General features: G+C 47.3%; 2 protein-coding genes across 2 annotated transcripts in view; both read left to right on the plus strand.

Moving 5' to 3' along the window:
- Positions 1 to 7,367, plus strand: part of Zc3hav1 (zinc finger CCCH-type containing, antiviral 1) — a 44,240-nt gene extending 36,873 nt beyond the window's left edge. Inside the window, 4 exon segments of the mRNA XM_057778848.1 lie at positions 597 to 687; positions 1,250 to 1,380; positions 1,669 to 1,802; positions 3,936 to 7,367. Of these exon segments, the coding sequence (XP_057634831.1) occupies positions 597 to 687; positions 1,250 to 1,380; positions 1,669 to 1,802; positions 3,936 to 4,204 (625 nt within the window). The 3' untranslated portion in view covers positions 4,205 to 7,367.
- A 7,482-nt stretch (positions 7,368 to 14,849) lies between these two features.
- Zc3hav1l (zinc finger CCCH-type containing, antiviral 1 like) lies at positions 14,850 to 23,322 on the plus strand. Its single transcript, XM_057776035.1, has 4 exons — positions 14,850 to 15,220; positions 15,592 to 15,727; positions 18,257 to 18,518; positions 20,467 to 23,322. The coding sequence occupies exons 1-4, from the start codon at positions 14,850 to 14,852 to the stop codon at positions 20,577 to 20,579; spliced, it is 882 nt and encodes a 293-aa protein (XP_057632018.1). The 3' UTR covers positions 20,580 to 23,322.
- Positions 23,323 to 24,022: the final 700 nt, after the last annotated feature.

A 24,022-nucleotide genomic window follows, 5' to 3' on the forward strand; every position in this document is an offset into this window, starting at 1 on the left:
AAGAATGCAGCACAAGGGCTGTTCTTATTAAGATATGTAGCATCTGACTGCCCTGTTTGCTGACATTAGGGGATGTCTGCAGTTATTCTGATGTTTCTGCTGATTATTATTCTGGTTATTCTGGTCTTCCCACCCTAAAATTCAGTTTCTATAGTAAGGAAGATCTTTTCCACTATGTCTTTCTATATCTGTCTATCACATGGTAAGGAAGTTACAATGCACATATGTGTGTGCAAGGAAGTTCACACGCACACACACACACGAGGTCGGGACAAACCCTGAAGAGTCAGTTCTCTCCTAACCTGGAAGGATCCAGCAATCAGACTCAGATTATCAGTCCTGCATGCAAGCAACTGTACCAACAGGGCCATCTCGCCTGCCCAGTGCCTTTACAGTATAAAACGGTGGGAAAGAGCATTTATATTCCTTAATTGCACCCTTTTAAAAGCTGTGGTTACTGGAACCAGGAATTTTCAGGGGTGGTCCAGAGGAAATACAGAAGTCAACAACGTGTTTCCAGGAAGCCCTGGCTTTCTGGCTGCCTGTTGCAGGTGGAAAGAAAGGGAACCTAGTGATTCTTCCTTCTGTCTTTATAGCCGGCAGCCGGTGATGCCCCAGGCAGAGGCTCTGACCCTGGATGCTCTTCCCCAGAGGAACATTAGCAAGTTTCCTTCCAACAGATACGAGGTACTTGGTTCTCCTTGTTTCAAAGGTGGGGAAATGCTTTGCATTATGAAGTCTATGGGTTTGTTATCGGAACGAAGGAGTTGCTTCTGCATCAGGTCCAGATTCAGAGGCAGGTGTCTATATGATTGTGACACTTTCCCCGGAAACGGCTGCTCTCCGGGGCATCTCACTGTGTTCAGGATGTAGTGTTACTTATAGGTTCTTATAGTAACCCCTTGAGATCACAGCAACACCGATAAGAAAGCAGGAACTCGGAGAGTAACAGTTGCCCGGCTCCGTGTGCCTCGCTCTGACACACTGGGACAAGTCTGTGTGGCCTTCACAACCGGCTCCTCTGATCACTCTGTCACTGGTTGGTTTTGGAGTTTGGGCTTCCTGAGTCTCCGAACTAAGTCACACCCCATATAGATTGGCCTGAATGGGCAGATTTATGGATACTTTAAGCCAGCCTCTCTCTCCTGAGAACAGCAGGGGTGGTCATGGCACAGGCGGCCACATGTGCGGATATAGCATGCTTTCAGAATTTCCTAATTAACATTTAAACGTCTAATTGTTTCCCCAGTTGTTAGAACTCAAGAGCTACGACGAGGAGTATGTCAAAATAAGTGAACTTTTTAAAGCGTCCATGAAATATCACAAGATTGCAAAGATAAAGAGGATATGGAATGAACAACTCTTTCAGGCTTTTGAAAGGTGACATAATCAGACCTCGTTTGGGGCCATGTTATTATGGTAGACAGAGAGGGGAGTATTCACTTTATTTTATTTTTTGCATTTATTTATTTGGGGCTAGGGTGTGGGGCATACATGCATGTCATAAGACAACTTGTTGGAGACATATTACCCCCCCTCCCACCCCCCCCACCCCCCCACCCCCCCCACCCCCGGTACAGGTGATTGAACTCAGGCTCCCGTGCTCAGCGGTGGCCCTCTTGCCAGCCCGGTGTTCCTGGTACTGAATCTCACATTTCTCTATATTAGGAAAGCGTTAATGATGGAGAATAAAACTGAGATGCGCCTGTTTCACGCAACAAGTCGTGTTCATGTGGATTATATCTGTCAGAATAACTTCGAGAGGATTCTATATGGAAGTTTGGAGAACAGATACGGAAAAGGTTTGTGCTGGAGTAGAGCGAGCCAGGATCCCAGCTCCTCACATGCTTTTGTTGAGATGTTCTTGGCATTGCTCTGTAAACCTGCATGTCTGGACTTCAGTGGCCTTGGGAGAAAAATGAGTCAGTGCTGGGCTCTGGGTGTTAGGCCTCGGCCCTAGGTCTTCTGTCTTGTTTTTTTCTCTGGGAACAACACAAGGGCTTCAGACCTGTAAACTGCTCCATCTACTGGTCATGTTGTCTGCCATCAGGACTTGGAGGAGATGCTTTTTCTTGCCCGGTGTCTGTGTCTGCAGAGCCTTTCAAACTAGCTTAGTATTGACACCACTAAATTCCAGTTAGGAATGGGGAAAGGAGCCTGGCAGTGGTGGCGCGTGTCTTTATTTCCAGCACTCGGGAGACAGTGGCAGGAGAATCTCTATTAATTAGTTCGACGTTAGTTAGTCTGGTCTGCAGAGTGAATTCCAGGACAGTCAAGACCCTGTCTTGAAAAACATAAAACAAAAGGCCCTAGAGAAGAGGCCCCTCCTTATCTCAGCCACGCTGGGTTTTCAGGGGTTTGTCCACACCCAGAATATTACTCCTCTTTTTGTTGATGAATCATTCACTGTTGGTGGATGTTTAAGAAATAAGATATAGCCAGGCATGGCAGCACAGCGTAGTATAGAAATTTGTAGTGACAACCAGACCTATCACAGTGAAAAATGATACAAAATAGCCGGATATGGTCATGTATGCTTTTAATCTCAGCACTTAGGAAGCAGGGGCAGGAAGACCTCTGAGTTTGAGTTTAGCCTGGTTCACAATAGAGTTCCAGGGCAACATAGTGAGACCTTGTATATAAAGTAAAGCAATAATAAAATACAGAAGGCATGCCACCCCTTCTGGGAGTCAGAGGCTCGCTGGATCACTGAAACAGAGCTGTAGTTAGTAATCTAGTAAAAGTGAGGTGCTGGGAACAGCTAGGAAGGAGCATAGCAGTGACAGCTGGAGTCAGTGGTCACAGACATGTGGTGGGCTGGTAGGTTTGTTTATATGTTTGGTCACTTTCCAGTTCCTGACTAACTTTGTAAGTCTACAGAGGGATCCTGGATGGACCAATTCTCTTGAAAAAGAGTTTGTTCTTTTGCATTCCCCCCTCCCCCAGACTGGGTTTCTCTGTGTAGCTTTGGAGCCTGCCCTGGAATTTGCTCTTTAGACCAGGCTGGCTTCGAATTTACAGAAATCCGCCTGCCTCTGCCTCCCGAGTGCTGGGATTAAAGACGTGCACCGCCCGGCTGAAAATCAGTTTTGATTAAGCCTTGGCAAGAGAACACGAATGACAGTGGGAGGTGGGGAGACACAGCAGAGCAGTTCAGGCTCAGTTACAGGACCTGAGTTTGAGCCTCACAGCTCAAGTGAAAAAAAAAATCACGGCATAATGACCTAGGCTTGTGATCTCAGTCCTGCGGAGGCAGCCAGGTAGAGCGCTGGCTCTCACTGACTGGACAAATGAGAGACCCATACTCAATCAGTCGATAGATGTGGATGGCACCTGAACACCTGCACCCCAGGTTGTCCTCTGACTTACACAAGCACGTGCAGACACACACGCAGTCTGGGCTATCAAAGCTCCACAACAGGGCTGGGGATGTCGCTCAGTTACTAGGCTGCTTCTCCGGTGAGTTTGCATCATTACACTCTGCAGCCTCCAGAGGGCGCCTTCCCTCAAGGCATTTTTCCTCTTGTCCCTTGGGTCCGGTTTATGACAGCAACAGCCCTACTTTTGACATCAGTTTTCTGCCTCTGTGGCTTATCTTGTAATTGTGACTAAGGTGTGTGTGTGTGTGTGCGCGCGCGTGTGCATACTAGTGCATATCTGTTTTTTTCCTTTTCCACCCAGTCTGAGTTTCCAGCCCTTGGAATGACATCACCTACATTCAAGATGGGTTAGTAAACCTCTCTGGAAATGTTATCATGTGTGGAGGTATGCCTCCCACCGAATTGGGAATGCAGTTAAAGCGATGATGAGGATTAACTCTGTCAGTAAGGCGTTACTGGAAAGTGTTTCGTCCATAGCCACATCTGATTCTCTGTGTCCTGTTTTAACCTGTGCTCACTGATAACAACTCTCTACCTTTCTCTGATTATTTCCAGGAAATTACTTTACAAAAGAAGCCATCTCTTCCCACAAAAATTGTCCATACGATGCCAGATACAGTGTTATGTTTGTGGCCCGAGTGCTGGTTGGAGATTTTATTGAAGGAAACATGATGTACAATAGCCCTCCAGGGCACTACGACAGCTGTGTGGATAGCAGGTTGAATCCCTCCGTCTTTGTCATCTTCCAGAAAGAGCAGATTTACCCAGAGTATGTGATTGAGTACACGGAGCCAGAAAGAGACAAAACCTGCATAATTAGTTAGAAATGACGTACACCGCGCCGAAACCATTCTGCTGACTTCTAGGACCAAAGCATCCCCAGACAGTCGTTAGACTTTTGCGTTTCCTTGCTACATTACCGAACGTCTTAAATCAGCCATTCTCAAACTATTCTCTCTCCAAATTCAGTCCCGGGCTGTACCCCCACGAGAGCTAGGCAGTATGCTCTTTGTTAAAACTCTCTCCGTGATGCCAGTGCTTTGAAAAGATTGCGTTGTCTTAACATTACCAGTCAGGCTGACTTCCGAATTGTCTGGAATCGACTTGGATCTTTCTCATCCCCTCTTTGTTTTTACTGTTCATGTAGCACTGCTTTAGTTTCACTTAAATTGAATTGGGTATTAGTTGGGGAACTTCGAGAGTGATGTAATCATGTTGATTGAAATAGGGACATAAGACATTGCAGCTATGGGCTGAAAACCTGCTGAGGGAAAAGAGTCTCAAAGTTCAACTTTAACGCGATTGAGACACAAAAGCAGTAGCAATACTATTACGCGACGAAACGGATCTGAGGGGCACATTGCTTTAGCTCTACGTTCGCTGGAAAGACAGGCTCCACGGAGCTGACGCTGACACACATGATAAGAGCCCCCACGTATAGTTCAGAAGCAGCTCACTGGAGTCAGCTGTCCACTTATAGGCTCTTGGCGTCCATGTTCTGATTCATGTGTTCACAGGGGACACTTCTTGCAGGTCAGACTTTCGTGGGATCATCTGGATTTTAGTAAGGTGAAGTTGCAGTACGGGTAAACACGAGTGCTATTGGCATTCGCAGGCAGAGATAGAAAAGGGTCACCAGAAACCAGGAAAGGCCATTCCTGTTTGAAAGTCAGGCTCACAAGTCTGGTTTGCTGGTGAGCGCTAAAGCAGTACACAGAAAACGATGTCCCACATAGCCCTTCCCGTGCTAGCCGCATCTGTTTGGAAAACATAGCAGTTGTGTTTTCTAAGAGCATTTAGGATGCCTGGACCAATATTTTCTTCCTTACAACGTACGGATCAGGTCTTCCTTCCAATCCCCCTTTCACAACATTCTATAACCAGTTCCTGCAGTTTCCTGTCCTGTGTTGTTAGTGGGCATTTGGTCAGATGCTTCACTTTGACAGTCTCCACCTAACGCTGGATAGAGCATTTTTTTAGAGCAGGGCTCTTTTCTGGGGTGCATGCCACAATTTTTTTAAACTGAATTTTCTTTTTCTTTCTTTCTTTTTTTTTTTCTTTTTCTCATGTGGAATCTTCTACTTTAGAATACTCTTCCTCTGACCTAGACCATGCTGTAGACATGTAGTGTATCCAACTTCCCAGTAAGCTAACTTCTAGTTCGATATTTACCAGTCATCTCCGGTTCAACAGGTCCAAAATGGAGCCTTCTATTTTCCTCTTTCAAAGGGGTCAGTTCCTGGTGTGTTTGTCCCCCACCCTCCACACATCCCAAGCCTTAAATAGTGTTACTTGCTCCCTGCTATGCAGCCCAGACTCCTAGCTTCCCCTAACCCCTTACACATCATAGTTATTTCCAAGTCCATTTTTACTCCCCTCACAAGCCCTTCTGTAGTCCTTGCTGTTCTTAATAGGGTTTCTCTGTAGCCTTGAAGCCTGCCCTGGAACTCACTCTGTAGAGCAGGCTGGTCTTGAACTCACAGAGATCCGCCTGCCTCTGCCTTCCAAGTGCTGGGACTAAAGGCTGCGCCACCACTGCCCTGCTTCCTTGTGGTTCTTGATGACTTCTGCACCTGATTCTATTCAGTGGTTCTCATGAACTGTTCCCTCCCCTCCCCGCAACTAGGCAATATCTGTTTCAATCTCCAAAGTGCGATTCAGACATAGCTTCTCCACATAATTCCTTTAATTAAAAAAAAAATCAAAGTTGATATCCTTTAAGAGGGAAATAAAAGGTCGTAACTCTGGCACGACTTTACAGTACTAAGACATAATGGAGTCGTCAGATGCCTGCAGTTACCATGAATCAGTGTGAGCTTAGAAGAAAGGAATTGGAGGGACACGTATGGACATTAGAGTAAAATCTAATGATGCAAGTCATTTGCAAATGTCAGCTCTATCTGTTCATGGTAAGAACGGAATACCTTCATTGAAATAAAGATACTGCACAAAAGAACTTAGGGATTGTACAGGCAGAGAATGAAGAGATATTCTTACAAACGAGCTGTAGGTCATACATGAATGTCTGATGAGACATTCAAAACTCGAATAGGGTGCAGAATAATTTCTTATTGTGAGGAACTGCCTAATGTATTGAAAGATAGGTAGTTGGCTCTCACTCGCTAGCTAAATCCCAGTAACGCCCTCCCGCGCCCGTAGTCATGGCAACCATAGACCCTACTAGATCCATTCATTCTTTTAAAGGTAGATCTTTTTATAACATCTTTTGCCATCTTGAGGTGATTTATAGGTAATACAGTCTACACATGAGCTTATTAAAACTTAATTTAGCGCCCTACCTGTGTTATAATGGAGATGAAACATAAAGATGAGAACTTTGTAATAAACATACACCTCAGTATGTAAGTGTGTAAGGGCTCAGGCTCTACGCTTTGAAAGAGGCGTTAACTCTGTGAATAGGTTTGGACTTAAGAGTCCAGCAGGGGCAACTTCTTGAAATGGGTGAAGTACAGGAAAGTGAGAAATAGAAGGGTGGGTGACACAAACCAGACAGCACTGGGGCACAGCGAAGCAGACCACGCCCCTTATCTGTCTATGGTGAAGGGAAGGGCGGGATCACTTTAATTTACTGATAATAAGACAGGACAGATTACAGTTTGTCTCAGAGAAGCCAAGTGTTGTGTCTCTCAGACAAACTGTAGGTCCTGCATAAATGTCCGATAGGACATTAGACAGTCGCAAAGGTGCGGAAGAGTTTGTGTGTGGGACTGACCCATTCACACACAGCAGGACGCCTGTTCTGCCTCTGGCTGCATCTACTCAGTGCCGGTAATAACCTTCAGATAGAAAGCCGACCGCCATCACTCTCGGCACGCTATCGTGAGAACCACTGGACCTTGTTAGTGGCAGCGCTCTTGGATTCATTCAGTCGTTACTACTATTCTGTTTTACTATAGCGTAAGCCAGATCCTTGCTTCAAAACCCCCCGGTTTTTAAGCCGCTTTGTGCCTTGGTTACATCTATCTGTATCAGCCTTGTTTGCGCAATAAAAAGAAAAAAAGGAACTTGCTCCATTTGCCTTCATTTGCTCTGTTTACGGCTATTTCAAAACAAAACAAGAAAACCCAAACTATAGACACCAGGCTGGAAGGCAAGGTAGACATGGTGACAGATAGCTAAGGCCACAGGTGATTGGCACAGCTGTGAACTACAAACTTAGGGAGAGAGAGGGAAGTGTTGGCAGCCACAAACATTCTTTTCCTCCTCTGACCCCAAGGGTGGTAGCAGGGCTAGGTTGAGACACGAAGGTGCATATATTTATAAGCAGAATTATCCTGTTGGCCAATCCTCAAAAGATGGTCTCTAAATCTGGACATGGTGGCAAATGCCTTTAGGAGAGGCAGGTGAATCTCTGTGAGTTCTAGGCCATCCTGATTGATCTAAATTATAGTGAGTTCTAGGCCAGCCGGGGCTATATAGTATGAACCTGTCTTCAAAACAAAGCCATTGTCTGGTGTCTGGCGGGGTGAAGAGTCTACACTGCACAAATCATTGGGGTCAATTCACCAGCACTACACAAGATACTTGCTTGTAATCTCAGCACTTGGGAGATAAAGTTCAAGGCCAGTCCAGAATAAATGAGTCTCTTTCTGCTTGTTATTTTGGTTTTAGAGGTGGGTGTCATTTTCTACTCATCCTTTTCCCATTACAAGCCTGCAATGGAGAGAAGACGAGAGCGGTGTGCAGGGTAGAGCACATTTGACAAAGGAAGGCCAGAGCTTCCGTGAATCGGACTTCAGTGTCGGGTCAGTAAGGCATAAAACCCTCACTGTTGTCAAAGCATCCATACCCGAACACAAAAATGCTATCAAACCAAACATGAGCAGATAGTTGAGGGGCTTGATTATAAAAATAGCATTGTATGCTCTAGCGTGTGCATAGGCACCAGAGGGCATTCTGGGTAAGTTGGTTCTCTCCCCCCACCACACAGATCTCAAGTCTTGTCAGTGAGTGCCTTTGCCCTCTGAGGCATCTTTCTCTTTCAGTTGTATCTTAGATGGCTTCTCTCAGAGGCAATAAGAATTGACTGAGGGCCGGGCGGTGGTGGCGCACGCCTTTAATCCCAGCACTTGGGAGGCAGAGGCAGGCGGATCTCTGTGAGTTCGAGACCAGCCTGGTGTACAAGAGCTAGTTCCAGGACAGGCTCCAAAACCACAGAGAAACCCTGTCTCGAAAAACCAAAAAAAAAAAAAAAAAAAAAAAAAAAAAAAAAGAATTGACTGAGGGCAGTTCTTTAATAGGAAATCCCCCAAAACACTCTTATCAATTCACGTCTTAGGCTGGGCTCTCTGGTAAGATTGCATGTGCCAGGCAAGGAGAGAGGGGACTCAGGGAAAGGAAGGTACTATAGGGCTATCGTCCTGGGCTCCATTTCTATTAAGGAACCTTAGGGAGACCATTGAATATCTATTTCCAAGTCATTCCATAGAGGAATAATAAGCTACGGTATTTGTCCACTGTTAGAGAGGAAAATCCTCTTAGGTTTAGTGAGTGCGTATGTATATTGCTTACCAATTTGCTGATAGGAAAAGTTTATTTATATGTATATGAATGCACAAAAGAAATAACTCCTTCAGCAGTATAGATAGAGACATATAAATGTAGCTGGGCATGCTGACACATGCCTGTTATTCTAGGGTTTGGGAGGCAGAGAGGCTGCATAAGACAAATAAGACTTGAGTAAAATGGCTCCCGGGAGAACAGATGAATTTTAGGGGAACAAAATGGAGATTAAAAAAAATTGTGGGGCCGAGTGGTGGTATGCCTTTAATTCCAGCACTTGGGAGGCAGAGGCAGGTGAGTTCTGTGAGTTCGAGGCCAGCCTGGTCTATATAGAGCGAGTTCCAGGATAGGTTCCAAAGCTACATAGAGAAACCTTGTCTCGAAAAACAAACAAAAAAACAAGTTTGTTATTCTTGTTTGTGCAGGTATGTCCTCTCCTCGTCTTTTTTTTTTTTTTTTTTTTTGAAACTTTTATTTGTATTTCGTGTATATGGGTGTTTTGCCTGCACACCACATGCATGCCTGCTGTCCTCAGAGGTCAGAAGATGTTCTGAGTTGCCATGTGGGTGCTCAGAATCAAACCAGGTTCCCTGCGATCTTAATTCACTAAGCCATCTTCCCAACTCTTCCATTTTGTTTTTGAAGACAGTCTCACACTATAGCCCAGGATAGCCTTGAACTAAACATTCCTCTGGCCTCAGCCTCCCAAGGGTTAGGGCTACAGTTGTGAGCCACCCCTCCAGGGGTCTCTTTTTTTTTTCTTTTTTCTTATAAACAACCCCAGAGAGGAGGGTCATGCAGTGCCCCATCTAGAAGCTCGTTTCCAGTGAGACAACTGCATCTGTTCATTTTGCATGTCTTTACAATACTCCCTCCGATCAGTCCTCTGGGTGAGAGCTGCAGGCGTCAGCGCATTGGGTATTCCAGCCTTTCTCTATCACGGCCGGCCGGCAAGCTCACTCCCTCTGCCGAAGAAGACCTTAGGTAGAGAGTTCAAGTACAGTTGCTAGTACCAAAGAGACAGGGGCCACTGCTGCTTTCTGGTTTTTACCTTTCTCCACCCATTTCTTTAATACCGATCCTCACCCATCCGTGTTTCTCTCAGTAGACACTTTTAGGAGCTGAGGATTGAGACCAAGAGCACAGAGAAGATCCCTGCTTGCGTGAACTTGAACTCTACCAACAAACACAGAAACGAGAGAAAAATGTCAGCTGTATGGCTCGATGCAGAGACAGGGAGCTTACTTTATACTGGTTGTCACAATGAGGGATATAACCTGGAGCTGCTTGACACAGAGGCACTCGGGCCGAGGGAATCTGTCTGAAAACTGTTTAGTGGCTTCTTTGCATTTACATGGAATCAATTCTTTCAGGCTGAGAAGCGCCTGGGAAGGTTAGCGGCTCGGCTGACTGAGTCCCTCATCTGCCGTTTTCATCTTTGTATCCTGTCACCTCGTTAGCAGGCGATCAATAAACGTCCGCTAGATGAATGGCGCGTTGGGCAAAATGGATAGATATTTAACACACGTACAGGTCTGGATTGGTGCCACCCAACAGAAGTATAAAGCGAGTCAAATGTGGAATTTTCTCTTAGGTAGATTAGGAGAGTCAATGAGGAGGCTGAGGAGGTGGCTCAGCTGTTAAGGAGCTGTTGTCCCAGAGGACAGGGTTTGGTTCTGAGCATTCTCCAGGGGATCTGTCACCCTCTTCTGGCTTCCATGGGGCACATGGGGGCGCACACACATTTTAAAAATCTTTAAGAAGGAGAAGAAAATTAAACAGAATCGTCCCAAGACTTTGTTACTGAACTATATCACAAGCAGTATTCACTTTTTTTAAATCATGCATTTTATTTATTTAATTTTACCTTAATGGATTCTTTGTGAACTTCACATCACGTATTCCGACCCCACTCATCTCCCTGTCCCCTCACATCCGCCTTCTGCTCTTGCAGCCTCCCCCAAAACAAAACCAAATTTAAAAGAAAAACCAAACAAAACAAAGAACCAAAACAAAAGCAACAGCAAAGAAAAGGAAGAATCTTGTGGAAGCTTTAGTGTGGCCCAGTGATCATAGTACGCCCTTTAGTCTGTTCATCTTTACTTTTAAGTGTTCATTTCTATGAGCCATTGGTCTGGTTCAAGGCCTCTGGCTACTGCTACACCACCAGTAATGGGCTCTCCCTGTTGACCTGTGTCATGGAGGTCCTGCTGTTTTGGGTCTGTAAGTTTGTCCCCTTCACATGCTCTAACAGTTCATAGATTCGGTGGATGTTGGGTGGGCCAACTCAGCCCTGGTTCCGGACCTGGGTTGGTCAGCTCGTTAGCTTCCAATCATCCTTACCACCGGATGAGTCTCCAACACTGCCTAGGCTAGCTCACCCAATGCAGCCTAGAGCAAGGAGCAGGGCCAGCTCTACTGTTTTGCCCAGGCAAGGTGCAGGGCCCTCTCTCCTGATGGTTGTAGGGGGCATTCAAGGGAGGCGGTGTGGAGTCAATGCTCCTGCTTTCATGCCATCAGGGCTGTCTCACCTGCATCCCAACAATAGAGTCAGCTCTACTATGCTGCCCAAACAGGAAGCAGAGGCTGCTTTCTCACTCTGCAGGGTCAGGGCTAGCTCTTCTACTCTTGTGACCCCAAGGCCAGCTTGCTTACTTGCCACAGGTGGTAATGGGTAAGGCGGGGGTGGGCACCTTTCCCTCATCCATGCCACCACATGGCAGATGAGGGCAGGCAGGGTCAACTCTCCTGCTTTCATACCCTCAGGGGTGGCTCCCCTGTGTCCCCGACCACAGGGTCAGCTCCAGTGTACTTCCCAGGCGAGGTACACTGATGAGGGGTGGGGTCATCTTTCCTGAGTGTGTGTATGTGGGGTGAGCTCTCTCCTTAGGGGTAGGGCCACCTCTCCTGTTGCAATATCCAGGGAAGGGCAGGATCAACCATCCCAGGGTCATTGAGGGGCTGGGCTAGCTCAGCACAGCATGGTTCCAATGACCATGTTAATATGGGCCATGGACATCACCACAGACCCCAGCTGACAGTAGCATGGCCCCTGGGGCATCAATATGATCCCAGGTGGCTTGCCTGACCCTGGACATATGCAGAGCCCTTGGGAGCAACTAGAGCCATGGACACCACCCCAGCCCCGGCCCCCATAGGGCCACAGACCCAGACACAGCCCTAGACAGCAGCCTGTACCCGGAAGTCTCTGTCAGCCCCATGTGGCAGCACCAGCCATCCAGATCAGCATGGCCCGGGGGGTGGAACAGTTCTGAGACACTGACATGGTCTGAGGTAGCCGACCAGACCCTGGTCCTCCACGTGGCTCTTGGTGACAACAGAAACCCTGGATGTCAACTCAGACCTTGGTTGCTGTAGGGCTGCAGACCCATACACGGCCCTCTGCAGCAGTCCTGGGCTGGATGACACCATGCCTCCAAGTGAGTGTGCAGGCCACTCAGATCAGGATGACAGCATGGCCTTTGGAACCTCTCAGTCACTGGCTGTGACCCAGAGACCCCAGGCAATGTGGGCCATGGACATCAATACAGACCCTAGCTGTGGTAGGACACAGACCTAGTCATGGTCCTAGGGCAGCAGCCTGGGCCTGGATATCACCGTGGTCCCAGGTGGTAGTGCAGGCCACCTGGACTGGCATGGCCCCCAAACCAGCATGACCCTCAGATACCAACATGGCCCCAGGTGGCTGCCTTGATCCCTGATGTCAGCACAGTCTTCAATGGTCTCGGGAGTCACAGATATCAACACAGACCCTGGATAAGGCAGGCTCACAGACCCAGACATGGCCCTCCACTGCAGCTGTGGTCTAGACAACACCATGACCCCAGTTGACAGCACTGGCCAACAAAATCGGCCTGGCACTGCTAGCAGCACAGCCCTTGGACACCAACAAGGTTACATGTTATGACCCAGATCCTGGGCCTCCATGCGGGCCCGGCAACAACATGGGGCAGGGACTTGAAAACAGACCCTGGCTGTGGCAGAACCATGGACCCAGACATGGTCCTCGGCAGCAGCCCAGGTTGTCACTCTGGCTCCCGGTGGCCAGGTAGGCCACCCAGATTGGTATGGCCCCCAAGGCAGCATGGCCCTTGGACACTGATGTGGCTCCACCACGGGTTTCTGTTCAACTCCCAGTGACACAGGAGCCGTAGACATGAACATGGGCCTCTTGGCTGCTCGAGGGCCTCAGATCAATACCGGGCCCTTGGTCATAGCTCAGGCCCAGGCATCTCCCTGGACTTGGGTGATCAGCTGGCCATTCACATCTGCCTGTTTCTCATCACTCCAGATCTGCCTCTCTTCCCAGCCCATGAACGGCTCCGTGTCTCCCTCTCTTCCACCTCCCTGCCTTGTACTTTCTCACCACAATGGTGCCCAACTGTCCAGCGTCAGGGCTCACGGTTGGATCATAGGCGGGGAAGACAGAACAGAATTCTGAGAGGAAGAGAGCAGAGACAGGCAGACGCCATGAATCTCTGGCCTGAGACTAACATAGGTTAGAATCTTGCTGGTAAGCCACAGTCACATGATGATACACAGATTTAATAAAAATGGGCTAATCAAAATGTGAGAGTTACGGGCGGTGGTGGCGCTTTGTTGAATACTGCCCATCCCAGCCACAAGGGATGGCACAGATCTTCCCCATGCCCAGGCCTAGAGACCTTGGGCGATACTTGTTAAGATGATTGTGTGGTGCTAGAGGCACCAGCAATGCTCCTGGTTGATTGTGACCCCTGCAGACCCAGAAATCTTTGGGGTTGGGGCACTGTCTGTGTCCATCGCCGATTCTATAATTATCACTTTAAAATAAGATTCATTAATTTTATTGTTTTATGGGTATGAGTATTTTGTCTATATATGCATGGTGTGTGTGTGTCTGGTGCTCCTGGAAGTCTGAAAGGGGTATTGTGTTCCTTGGGACACTAACCCATGTCCTCTGTAAGAGCAACAAGTACTCTTACTGCTGAGTCAACTCTCCAGCCACTCTTGAGTCACAAAATTGAGATTGCTTTTGAGAAAGGGTCTCATGTAGAACATGGTGTCCTCAAACTAGATATATTGTGGAGGATGATCTTGAACTCCTGATCTTCCATGGTCAACCTGCCCAGTGCTGAGATCACAGGCAAGACCACCAGACCCAGCTCCAGAATGGAACCCAGTACTTCCTTAATGTTAAACTGACTGTCTACAGAGTTATTGCCCTGGCCCCCAAGCTGAGATTCTTTCTCTCCCATTTTAAATCTAGTGTGTGTTTCACGTCTCAGTTGGGACTGACCACATTTCAAAAGCAATCGGCAGCCACAGGCGGCTAGTGGTTACCTCTTCGGAAAGGGCCTCCACCGACACCAGGCATCTCCTTACCGCTTTACGAGCTTTCAGAAAAATCTTTAAACTTTATCTATTATGCTTGTGCGCAGTGTGTCAGCATCTATGTATAACATGTGTGCGTTAGTGCACATCCGTACATGAGGAGGCCAGAGAACAGCTTTCCAGGCTTGATTCTCCCTTTCCGCCATAGGTTCCTTAGACCAAACGCAGGTAGGGGCCTTTTACGCCCTGAGTCGTCACTGCTGCCTCCTTGCTAGGTTTTTTGAGTCAGGGTGTCATGTAGCCGGGGCTAGCCTCCAACTCCTATGTAACCGACGCTGGTCTTGACCTCTGGTTCTTCCAAGCTCCACCTTCCAGGCACTGGCATTACAGGCCTGTGCACCGGGCTGGGTCCACCACTTTCCCGGTTTGTAGTCTTTGCAGCCCTCCCGGGTATCTGCATCAGGCCCAGGATCCTGGAAGGCTGGAGCGTCTCAGGCTCAGCCTCGTAAGGCCCGGCCCCCCAACAGCTCACAAGCTCCAGTGGCGGTCGTGGCGGGGAGGAGCCTGCAGGCCCCGGGCTGGCGGGAACGCGCGGCGCGATCTCCGCGGACCATGGCGGACCTCACGGTGTGCGCGTTCCTCACCAAGGTGCTGTGTGCTCACGGCGGCCGCATGTTCCTGCAGGACCTGCGCGGCCACGTGGAGCTGTCGGAGGCGAAGCTGCGGGCGGTGCTGCGGCGCGCGGGCCCCGAGCGCTTCCTGCTGCAGGAGGTGGAGCTGCGCGACGGCCCGTGGGACCCGGAGGCCGAGGTGGCGGTGGGCGCGGGCTCGGGCTCGGGCGGCGGTGCCACGGCCTGCAGGGTGGTGGCCGTGTCCTCCGCCCGCCTCTGCGCCCGCTATCAACGCGGGGAGTGCCAGGCTTGCGACCAGCTGCACTTGTGTCGCCGTCACATGCTGGGCAAGTGCCCCCACCGCGACTGCTGGTGAGGGGTGGAGTCCTCAGTCCTCACTGGGGCGGTGGGTGCGGGCGCCCTCCGGATGCTGCTGGGCTAGCCGCGGGCGGGGTGGGACAAAGGCCTTAGGCGCAGGCCGCTCCTGTGCTTCTCTTGGTCGGGTGTGATATGGAAGGTCCTCTTCACTGAGGTTTATTAGTTACCCTCCCTCCGAAAAAAATTGCTGTCCCTACCCCCAGCTTGCTAGGATGCACCACAGCAACAACCAAGTTAAACCCGTTGTTGCGACTTTTGAATTCACTTATGTCGAGTGCCACATTGAGAGACATCTGAGGGCAAAGAATTGGACCATCCTCTTGCCTCTTCTTGGCCTGGGCTTCTGACTGCTCTGAACTCTCTAGGTCTACCTGCGCTCTGTCCCATGATATCCACACACCTATCAACATTCAAGTCATGAAAAACCGTGGGCTTTTTGGCCTCAATGAAGCGCAGCTTCGAATCCTGCTTTTGCAAAATGACCCCTGCCTTTTCCCAGAGGTGAGTCCCTGAGAAGTCGCCATCCTATCCCCAACTGTGGTAACTCTTTCTCTCACTGATCTTTCTATTCCTCCGATGTTTGTTTTGCTTGTTGAGATAGGATCTTACATAGCCCAGGATGGCAGTGAACTTTGTTTTTAGCTGACGCTGCTCTTTCTTCTGCTAATCCACCTCCCAAGTGCTGAGATTATAGGCAGTCACCTCCCATCACCACTTTAGATGTTAATTCTAATTGTTTTGACACTCTTTAATTTGGTTCCAGACACGTAAAAAGTACTCCTTTTAATTGCTATCATGGTACAATTAACACATTTGTGGGGTTGGAGAGATGACTCAGTGGTTAAGAGCACTGGCTGCTCTTCCAGAGGATCCCGGTTCAATTCCCAGCACCCACAACTGTCAGTAACCCCAGTTGCAGGGGATCCCAACACCTTCACACAGACATACATGCAGGCGAGACATCATTGCACATGAAATAAAAACTAACACATTTGTTTCTATTTATGTGAAGAATATGTTAACAAAATAATAATCTCAAATGAAAAATTTTGAAGCTACCAATAAAAAGTTTTTGATCTGGCATGATCCTTCTATCATAGACATTCCTCTCGGGCAGGAATGTCGGACATAGCTCCAAGATGTCCCCTTCTACAGCCTGAGGCCTTCTTTGAGGGACCTCAGCTCAGATGAAATCAGATCCCTGGTGTCAATGCAGAAAGGAATTTTAGGGAGAGCTCATTTGAGTAGGGTTTATTAATAAACTTTAAAAATTAGATGTGTTTGTTGGGATAGTGGTGGTGCACACCTTTAATACCAGTACTTGGGAGGCAGAGGCAGGTGGGTTTCTGAGCTTGAAGCTAGCCTGGTCTACAAAGCAAGTTCCAGAACAGCCAGGATTACCCAGAGAAACCCTGTCTTGAATATCTGCCGCGGCCTCCACAAAAAAAGCAAGAAGGCTAAAAAAGTAGGTGATAGTGATGGTGCAAGCCTGTAATTCTCCAGAGGCTGAGGCGGAAGGTGTGAGCGTGTAGGGCCAGCCTGTGCTACATAGCAAGTTCTTGACATGAAAACAAAGCAAACCAAAAAACAAACCCAAACCAAGATAAAACAAAGGTAAATTGTGGCAAGGATGTTACGAACTCTCATACATCATTGGTAGGAATATAAATTACCATAAACATTGTACATCCTAGTATGGAGGTTCCTTAAAAAACAAGGATAGGATAGGTTTGGTGACTTACTCTTATAATCCTAGCTCTCAGCTAAGGCAAAGGGATAACCACAGACCTTGTCTCAGAACAAACCAAACCAAAACACAAGGGCCAGAGACAGCTCAGCATCTAAAGTGCTTGTCTAGCATGGGTAAAGTCCCGAGTTCAATCCCCAGCACCACATAAAAACCAGGTCTGGAGCTGCTTCTGATCCTCCTGCCCCTGTCTGCCTAACATGATTGCAGGGATGGGCCAGCATACAGTGCTGGGGATCAAACCCAGGACTCTAGACAAGCTCTCTACCAACACCCATGTTGGGCAGGTTACCTGTTCTTTTTGTTGTTGTTGTTTTGAGACAGGGTTTCTCTGTAAAACAGCGCTGGACGTCCTGGAACTAGCTCTTGTAGACCAGGCTGACCTTGAACTCACAGAGATTCTGCTGCCTCTGCCTTCCGAGTGCTGAAATTAAAGGTGTGCACCACCATCACCCAGCTGGACAGTTTACCTGTAACTTTGGCTCCAGGGCATCTGATGCCTTTGGCCTCTATGAGCACCTGTGCTCACATGCGTGTATTCCTATACAGACTCACACATATACACATAGTTTTTTTTTAAAGATAGTGTTAAGTATCTTCTTAAATGCCAAACCTCTCCACTGATGCAAATAATCCCAATCAAACCATATTAAACTGAATTAAAAGACGCCTATGTTTAATAGATGATCTTACTCCTGGGTGACTCCCCAGGAAAACATGGAAGGGAAAGAGAGAGAAGGAAAAACCACACAAAACCTGGAGACCACATCTTTATTCTCTGGGGGACAGTTTAAATAGCCTGTGGGAATGGTCCTGATCTTCCCTGGGGAGGGGTCACCATTTGGTGGGCTTTCTTGAAGGTGAAGCTTGAACTGAGGAACTCCTAGGGGAGGGAGCTTATGCCAGGAAGTAGGGTGAAGCCCCCAGTCACACAGTCCTGACTTTTTGTATAAAGGGGTGTTAGGGAGCTGAGGTGTGGTGGGATAGCCCTGTAGTCATCATGCTGGGGCGGAGGGGACAGGAGAACCTGGGACTGACCAGCCATCCTGTCTGAATCAATGAGCCCCAAGTTTCACGAGAGACCCTGTCTCAGTAAAGTAGAGGGTGATTACAGAAAGACACCCAGTGTTGACCTCTAGCCTCCACATGAGTGAGCACACACATGCGCCCCTCCCCCAAAGATGCCATCAAACTTCTAATGTAGCTAAAGAAGTTCTGGTTCATTCGCGTGAAGATAATAGTTGAAAACCCACATCTCAAACATGACCTCATTCCTGCCTCAGGTCTGTTTGCTGTACAACAAAGGTGGCGACGTCCTTTATGGCTACTGCAACCTCAAGGATAAATGCAACAAGTTTCACGTCTGCAAAAACTTTGTCCGAGGCGAATGCACACTGAAGACCTGCAAGCGGTCCCACCAACTCATTCACGCTGCCACCCTGAAGTTGTTAGAGGACCAAGAACTGAGTGCTTCAAGTGTCGTGAATTTCCAGATAATCTCTGTCTACAAACACGCGAAGCTGCACAAGATGCTTGAAGATAAAGGTAGGCAGAGAACCGTCAGCGGGGAGGTGCGCTAAGGCGGGCAGAGAACCGTCAGGGAGGAGGTGCGCCAAGGCGGGCAGAGAACCGTCAGCAGGGAAGGCGGGCAGGGAACCGTCAGGGAGGAGGTGTGCTAAGGCGGGCAGAGAACCGTCAGGGAGGAGGTGTGCTAAGGCGGGCAGAGAACCGTCAGGGAGGAGGTGTGCTAAGGCGGGCAGAGAACCGTCAGGGAGGAGGTGCGTTAAGGCGGGCAGAGAACCGTCCGCAGGGAGGTGTGCTAAGGAGGGCAGAGAACTGTCAGGGAGGAGGTGTGCTAAGGTGGGCAGAGAACAGTCAGCGGGGAGGTGCGCTAAGGTAGGCAGAGAACCATAAGGGAGGAGGTGCGCTAAGGTTCTGTACTGTGTAGCAAAAGGAGCAATGAGTGGCCTGGAAGTGAATCTGGAGACAGAACATTTCATTTGCTAATTGAAGCCTTTTCCTTGCGAAGGGTAGGACTGCCAACATTTAAGATGATGATGATGATGATGATGACGACGACGACGATGATGATGATGATGTGATGATGATGATGTGTATATATATGCACACATGAGGGTGGGGTACCAGAGGAGGCCAGTAGAGGGCATCAGATCCCTTGGAGGTCTGTGAAGCGCTTAAAGTAGGTGCTGCACACTCAGGTCCTTGATTACAGCAGCAAGTGCTTTTAACTACTGAACCATTTTTCTAGCCCCAGTTAACGTTTTATGATATGGAAATGTGATTCTAACTAAGAAGAGAAGATTTTCCAAGTTTGAAACTTGCCCAAGTATTTGAACATGGTCGCTTCTGGGCCAATTGGGGGTGAAGAATTTGGTAGAATTATCTTAATTCCGCTGGGAACAGGGGAGGGAGATAGCAGGGGAAGAATATTGTACACATGGTTCTCTTTTGTCAGCCTGAACTAAAGTTTTTCTATCTTCATTTTTTTAAGTAATTTTACAGGCAACAGACTAGAAATAAAATTGCATGTCTCAGAGAGGGCTAGAGAGATGGCTGGGCTTTTTAGAGTCTTTGTTGCTCTTGCAGAGGACCCAGGTTTGGTTCCCAGCACCCACATGGTGGCACAACCATCCTAACTCCAGTTCTCTGGAATCTGACACCCTCTTCTGACCTCTGCAGTCTCTGCATACAAGCACATGGTGCACTTACATACATGCAAGCAGAACCCTCTTACACATAAAATAGAAGCAAATAATTGTTTTTAAGTCTGTCTTAGTCACTGTTCTATTGCTGCGAGGAGACACCATAACCAAGGTGACAGTTACAAAGAAAAGCATTTAACTGGGGTCTTGCTTACAGTTTCAGAGGCTTAGTCCATTATCATTGCAGGGAGCTTAGTGGCTGGCGCAGCTGGCATGGTACTGGAGAAGTAGTTGAGAGCTATATCCTGATCCACAGGGAGAGAGAGACATGAAGGGATGGGGGGGGGGAGAGAGGGAGAGAGAGACAGAGACATGAAGAGAGAGAGAGAGAGAGAGAGGGAGAGAGAGACAGAGACATGAAGAGAGAGAGAGAGAGAGAGAGACTGGTTGGGCCTGGCACGCGCTTTTGATACCTCAAACAAAGCCTACCCCAGTGACACATTTCCTCTAACAAGGCCACACATCCTAATCCTTCTAATCTTATCAAAGAGTCCCACTCCCTGGTAACTAAGTAGTCAAACATAGGAGCCTAGGGGGGCCATTCTTTTTCAAACCACCGCAAAGTTGCATGGGGAGCCACTTTGTTGTAACTCTAAGCACAAGTCCAATCTGGGTGTGGACAAAATGGCATTAGCTTACCATCTTTTTCCACTAAATTTAATATCAGAAGTATCTGCCGCTTAGTCTTTCTGTCTGCTTATTTTTATTTATTTATTGTTTTGATCCAGTCTACCCCATAACAGAAAGCTCATCTCTCTTCTTCCTTTCAGACAGCGCGACCTCTGCTGGGCACTCACAAGGTGTTGAGAAGCAAGGGGCTCCTGGGGCTGGGGCTGCAGAAGCCAGGCCTGCCCCTGCTCAATCGCCCAGGAAGCCCCAGTAAACCTTAAAGGGTACAGAGGAAGTGAGAAGCAGCTTGTCCATCTTGGAGGATCAGAAGCAAGATTTCTGCTGAGCTGGAGTTTGTAACTATTCTCTCTTTCCTGACTTAATAGCTTTGGCAACTTCATACCTTTCCAGGGTGGAAAGGAAACTGCGCTTGTGAGTGAGGCTGGCCCTGGAGCGAGCAAAGAGAGGGGATCAGTCCAGGGCAAATCCTGAAACTGTAACCTCTGTCTGCAGTTCTTGAGTGCCTTTCCAGCCCTGGCATAGAGGGCAGGTTCCCGCTGACCTTTCCAAGACTCCCTTCACACGCTTGAATGGTAGACACCACAGTCTGTATACTCTGCGTCTTACTTGTTACTTGGGTTTGTACATAATCCCTTTTGCACAGAATTGTTTGCATAGTTGAATTGCCTCCCTTATTCTGGTGTATTTCAATACTCATATCGTTTGAACATTTCATTTTGTACCAGATGTATTTGTGTCTTGTTTTGTATGGAGTTTAAGAGCCATTTCATACCTTTGCTTGGCTTGTAGGTGCTAAACAATGCTATCCTTTGATGCACATTTCTTTAACTATCTGTGCAGATGAGTGGGCTCCTCTGCTCTTTCTTTTTGTATGTCTTGATTTCGTGAATTTTCTATATGCTGCATTTGTTGCTGTGCTATTATCGTCCATACTGTGTTCATAATATTCAACTTTATGGGTCCATCCCCAGTCAGTATCACAGTTAATACCCTTTGGTCTCTCACCAGACTTTCTACCTCAACCCAGCCACTTCTCATCTCTTACTGAGCCGACCAGAGCTCAGCTGCTATATCTTGAAAGATGTGTAGTTCAGTTCACTCCTTCCTCCAGTTGTATCTGTCCCTTCTGTGGATGGGGACAGGCCATCGCGCGCGCAGGCACGCGCGCACGCACACACACACACACTTTGCCTATTCTAAGGTCATTCCTTCCTTCCTCCAGCCTGTCTCTCTCCACTGTTCTCATCTTGTGGCTTGCAGATATTCATGTTCCCCAATGTCGGTGTATAAAGAGAAGGTTTGTGTTTCTTTCCATAATATGACCTTTGAAAAATAGGCACAATTCAGTAAGTTTTCATAACGCCGAACTTACCTTGTTTAGAGAAACTTTTATCATGAGAGGAGGGATGTAAAAGTGTCCTTTTCAAATGAAAAACCAGTTTCCTCTTAATGGGCGGTAAACTCAACAACGTACGTCTTTGCACTATGGTTATCAACAACAGTATTTCTGAAATTGTGCTTTACAGACTTTCTTTTTTAAATTTCTAGTTGTGACTTTTTTCCTAATGGTATTTGTTGTGTCTGTGTGCTGGGATCAAACCCAGGGTCTTGCCTATGTGAGGCAAAGTCCTTGACCAGCGAGCTACATCTTCTAAGTCCTGGGACTAAACTTTAAAAGAAATTTAGGCCAGTCAAGGTAGTATATGCCTTTAATTCCAGCACTACAGAGATAGAGGCAGGCAAGTCTCTGTGAGCTCAAGGCTACCCTGATCTACATAGTGAGATCCAGGCTAGCCAGAGCTACATAGGGAGACCCTGTCTCAAAAAGAAACTGCATTTATTATTAGTAGTACTTATACTTTGTCATTCTCCTGTATATATTTGTTGTAAGCCACCCTAAGTCCTCAGAGGAATGCTCAGTGCATACCCTTTACATCAAGAGAGTGGTAGACTTTTACATTGTTTCTGCATGTACACCACCATTGTGCTCTTAAAGAGAATGCTTGTTGCTCTGTAGTCATTGTTGCAATATGTTATTCAAGTCTCTAATATTCCATTTTAATGTTCTCTTGGCATTTAGTCTACAGAATTGTCTTTTTATGTGTCTGTGTGATACTGGGAGTGTGCTCATGTGTGCTAGACAAGTGCTCACCACTGAGCCGTATCCTCAGCACTAAAATGGTCTGTAGTTGTTACTGGACCAAGTCTGGCTGCTCACCCCCATGACAGGCGAGTGAAGTTAAGAGATGTGGTACTGAGACAAAGCTTCTTAGAAAGGGAGGTTGGGCTGTTCCAGAGCCTCTTCTGCTGGGGAGCTAATTTGGGGTCAGTTTATTTGAGTGGTGATGATGGCTGGCCTCGGGTGCTCTGTTAAGTGAGGGGCCAGGTAGTGCGCACTCACTGCCTAGTCTTGGGGTGTTTTTCACTTCTACAAGTCTCAGAAACAGATCAGTATTTCCTTGGGCTTTACTTTCCAAATTAGTTCCGCAGCACACAGCTGGAGGTAAGAGAAACAAGGCCACCAGGAGGTGGTGGCGCACGCCTCTAATCCCAGCACTCAGGAGGCTAAGGCAGGTGGATCTCCAAGTTCGAAGTCAGCCTGGTCTACAAAGTGAGTTCCAGGACAGCCAGAACTGTTTGTTATAGGGAGAAACCCTGTCTCAGGAAAAAAAAAAAAGAGTTCAATGCCAGCTTTCATAACACAGTGAGTTGAGGCCTGCCCGGCTACTAGAAATCCTGTCTCAAAAAAACAAACAACAAATGGTTGTTATTTTTAAATTCTTTATTAGGATAAGAGAAATACTCTATTCTTATTTGTTGGAAACCAAAAGCTTGATAAAATGAATCAATCTCTTAATGGAATATTATTTTAATGACTTGTATGATTGATGGCATTAAATGTTTTTATGATATTAAAACATCCTTAAAATTCTTGTGATAAGCTCTGCCTGGTTATGGCAGATATTCTTCTAATGTCATTTTTTTCCTCTTTGCTATCCATCAGTTCATTCATAAATAAAAATTATTTATATTTTATGGCATATATAGTGATTTTCTTTTTAATTTTATTGGTATCTGGTCAAAGTATAAATTTTATTTTAAGTAACATTTACAGCTTCTGTGAATTGCTTCATGATTTATTTATTTGACTTTTTTATTCAGGTGTCCTGGAGCTCCTGATCCTCCTGCCTCAAATTCCTAGGTGCTGGAATTACAGGTGTAAGCCATCACTCCCAGCTTCATTTTCATTTTAAAAGTTATTTTTAGCCTGGCTCAAGCCTTTAATTCCTGCACTTGGGAGGCAGAGGCAGGTGGATCTATGTGAATTTAAGGCCAACCCGGTCTACAAAGCAAGTTTCAGGACAGCCAGAGCTGTGACACAGAGAAACTCTGTCTTGAAAAACAACAAAAAAACAAAAAAAATTTATTTTTATTATATGTGTATGCGCACTTTCATGAGTTTATGTGTACCACATGCATGCAGGTGGCCACAGAGGCAAGAAGGAGGCACTGGATTCCCTGAAGCTGGAGTTACAGATGGTTGTGAGCCACTGTGTGGATACTGGGAACCACCTCAGGTTCTGCACAGAGCAGTAAGTGTTCCTACTCACTGAGCCATCTCCGCAGTGTTCAAAGGTGTGGCCTTTGGAAGTGGGTTAGATCCCGAGGACTCTGGTCTCATGCATGTATTCACAT

The sequence above is a fragment of the Chionomys nivalis genome, chromosome 1 (assembly GCF_950005125.1).
Source record: "Chionomys nivalis chromosome 1, mChiNiv1.1, whole genome shotgun sequence".
NCBI lineage: Eukaryota > Metazoa > Chordata > Mammalia > Rodentia > Cricetidae > Chionomys > Chionomys nivalis.

What these genes read in the sequence shown, in the direction of transcription:
- Zc3hav1l (XM_057776035.1), top strand. Translation starts at nt 14,850, where the DNA reads ATGGCGGACCTCACGGTGTGCGCGTTCCTCACCAAGGTGCTGTGTGCT. An exon ending in TGCCCCCACCGCGACTGCTG is followed by an intron (nt 15,221 to 15,591) that starts GTGAGGGGTGGA and finishes TGAACTCTCTAG; the next exon opens with GTCTACCTGCGCTCTGTCCC. An exon ending in ACCCCTGCCTTTTCCCAGAG is followed by an intron (nt 15,728 to 18,256) that starts GTGAGTCCCTGA and finishes TTCCTGCCTCAG; the next exon opens with GTCTGTTTGCTGTACAACAA.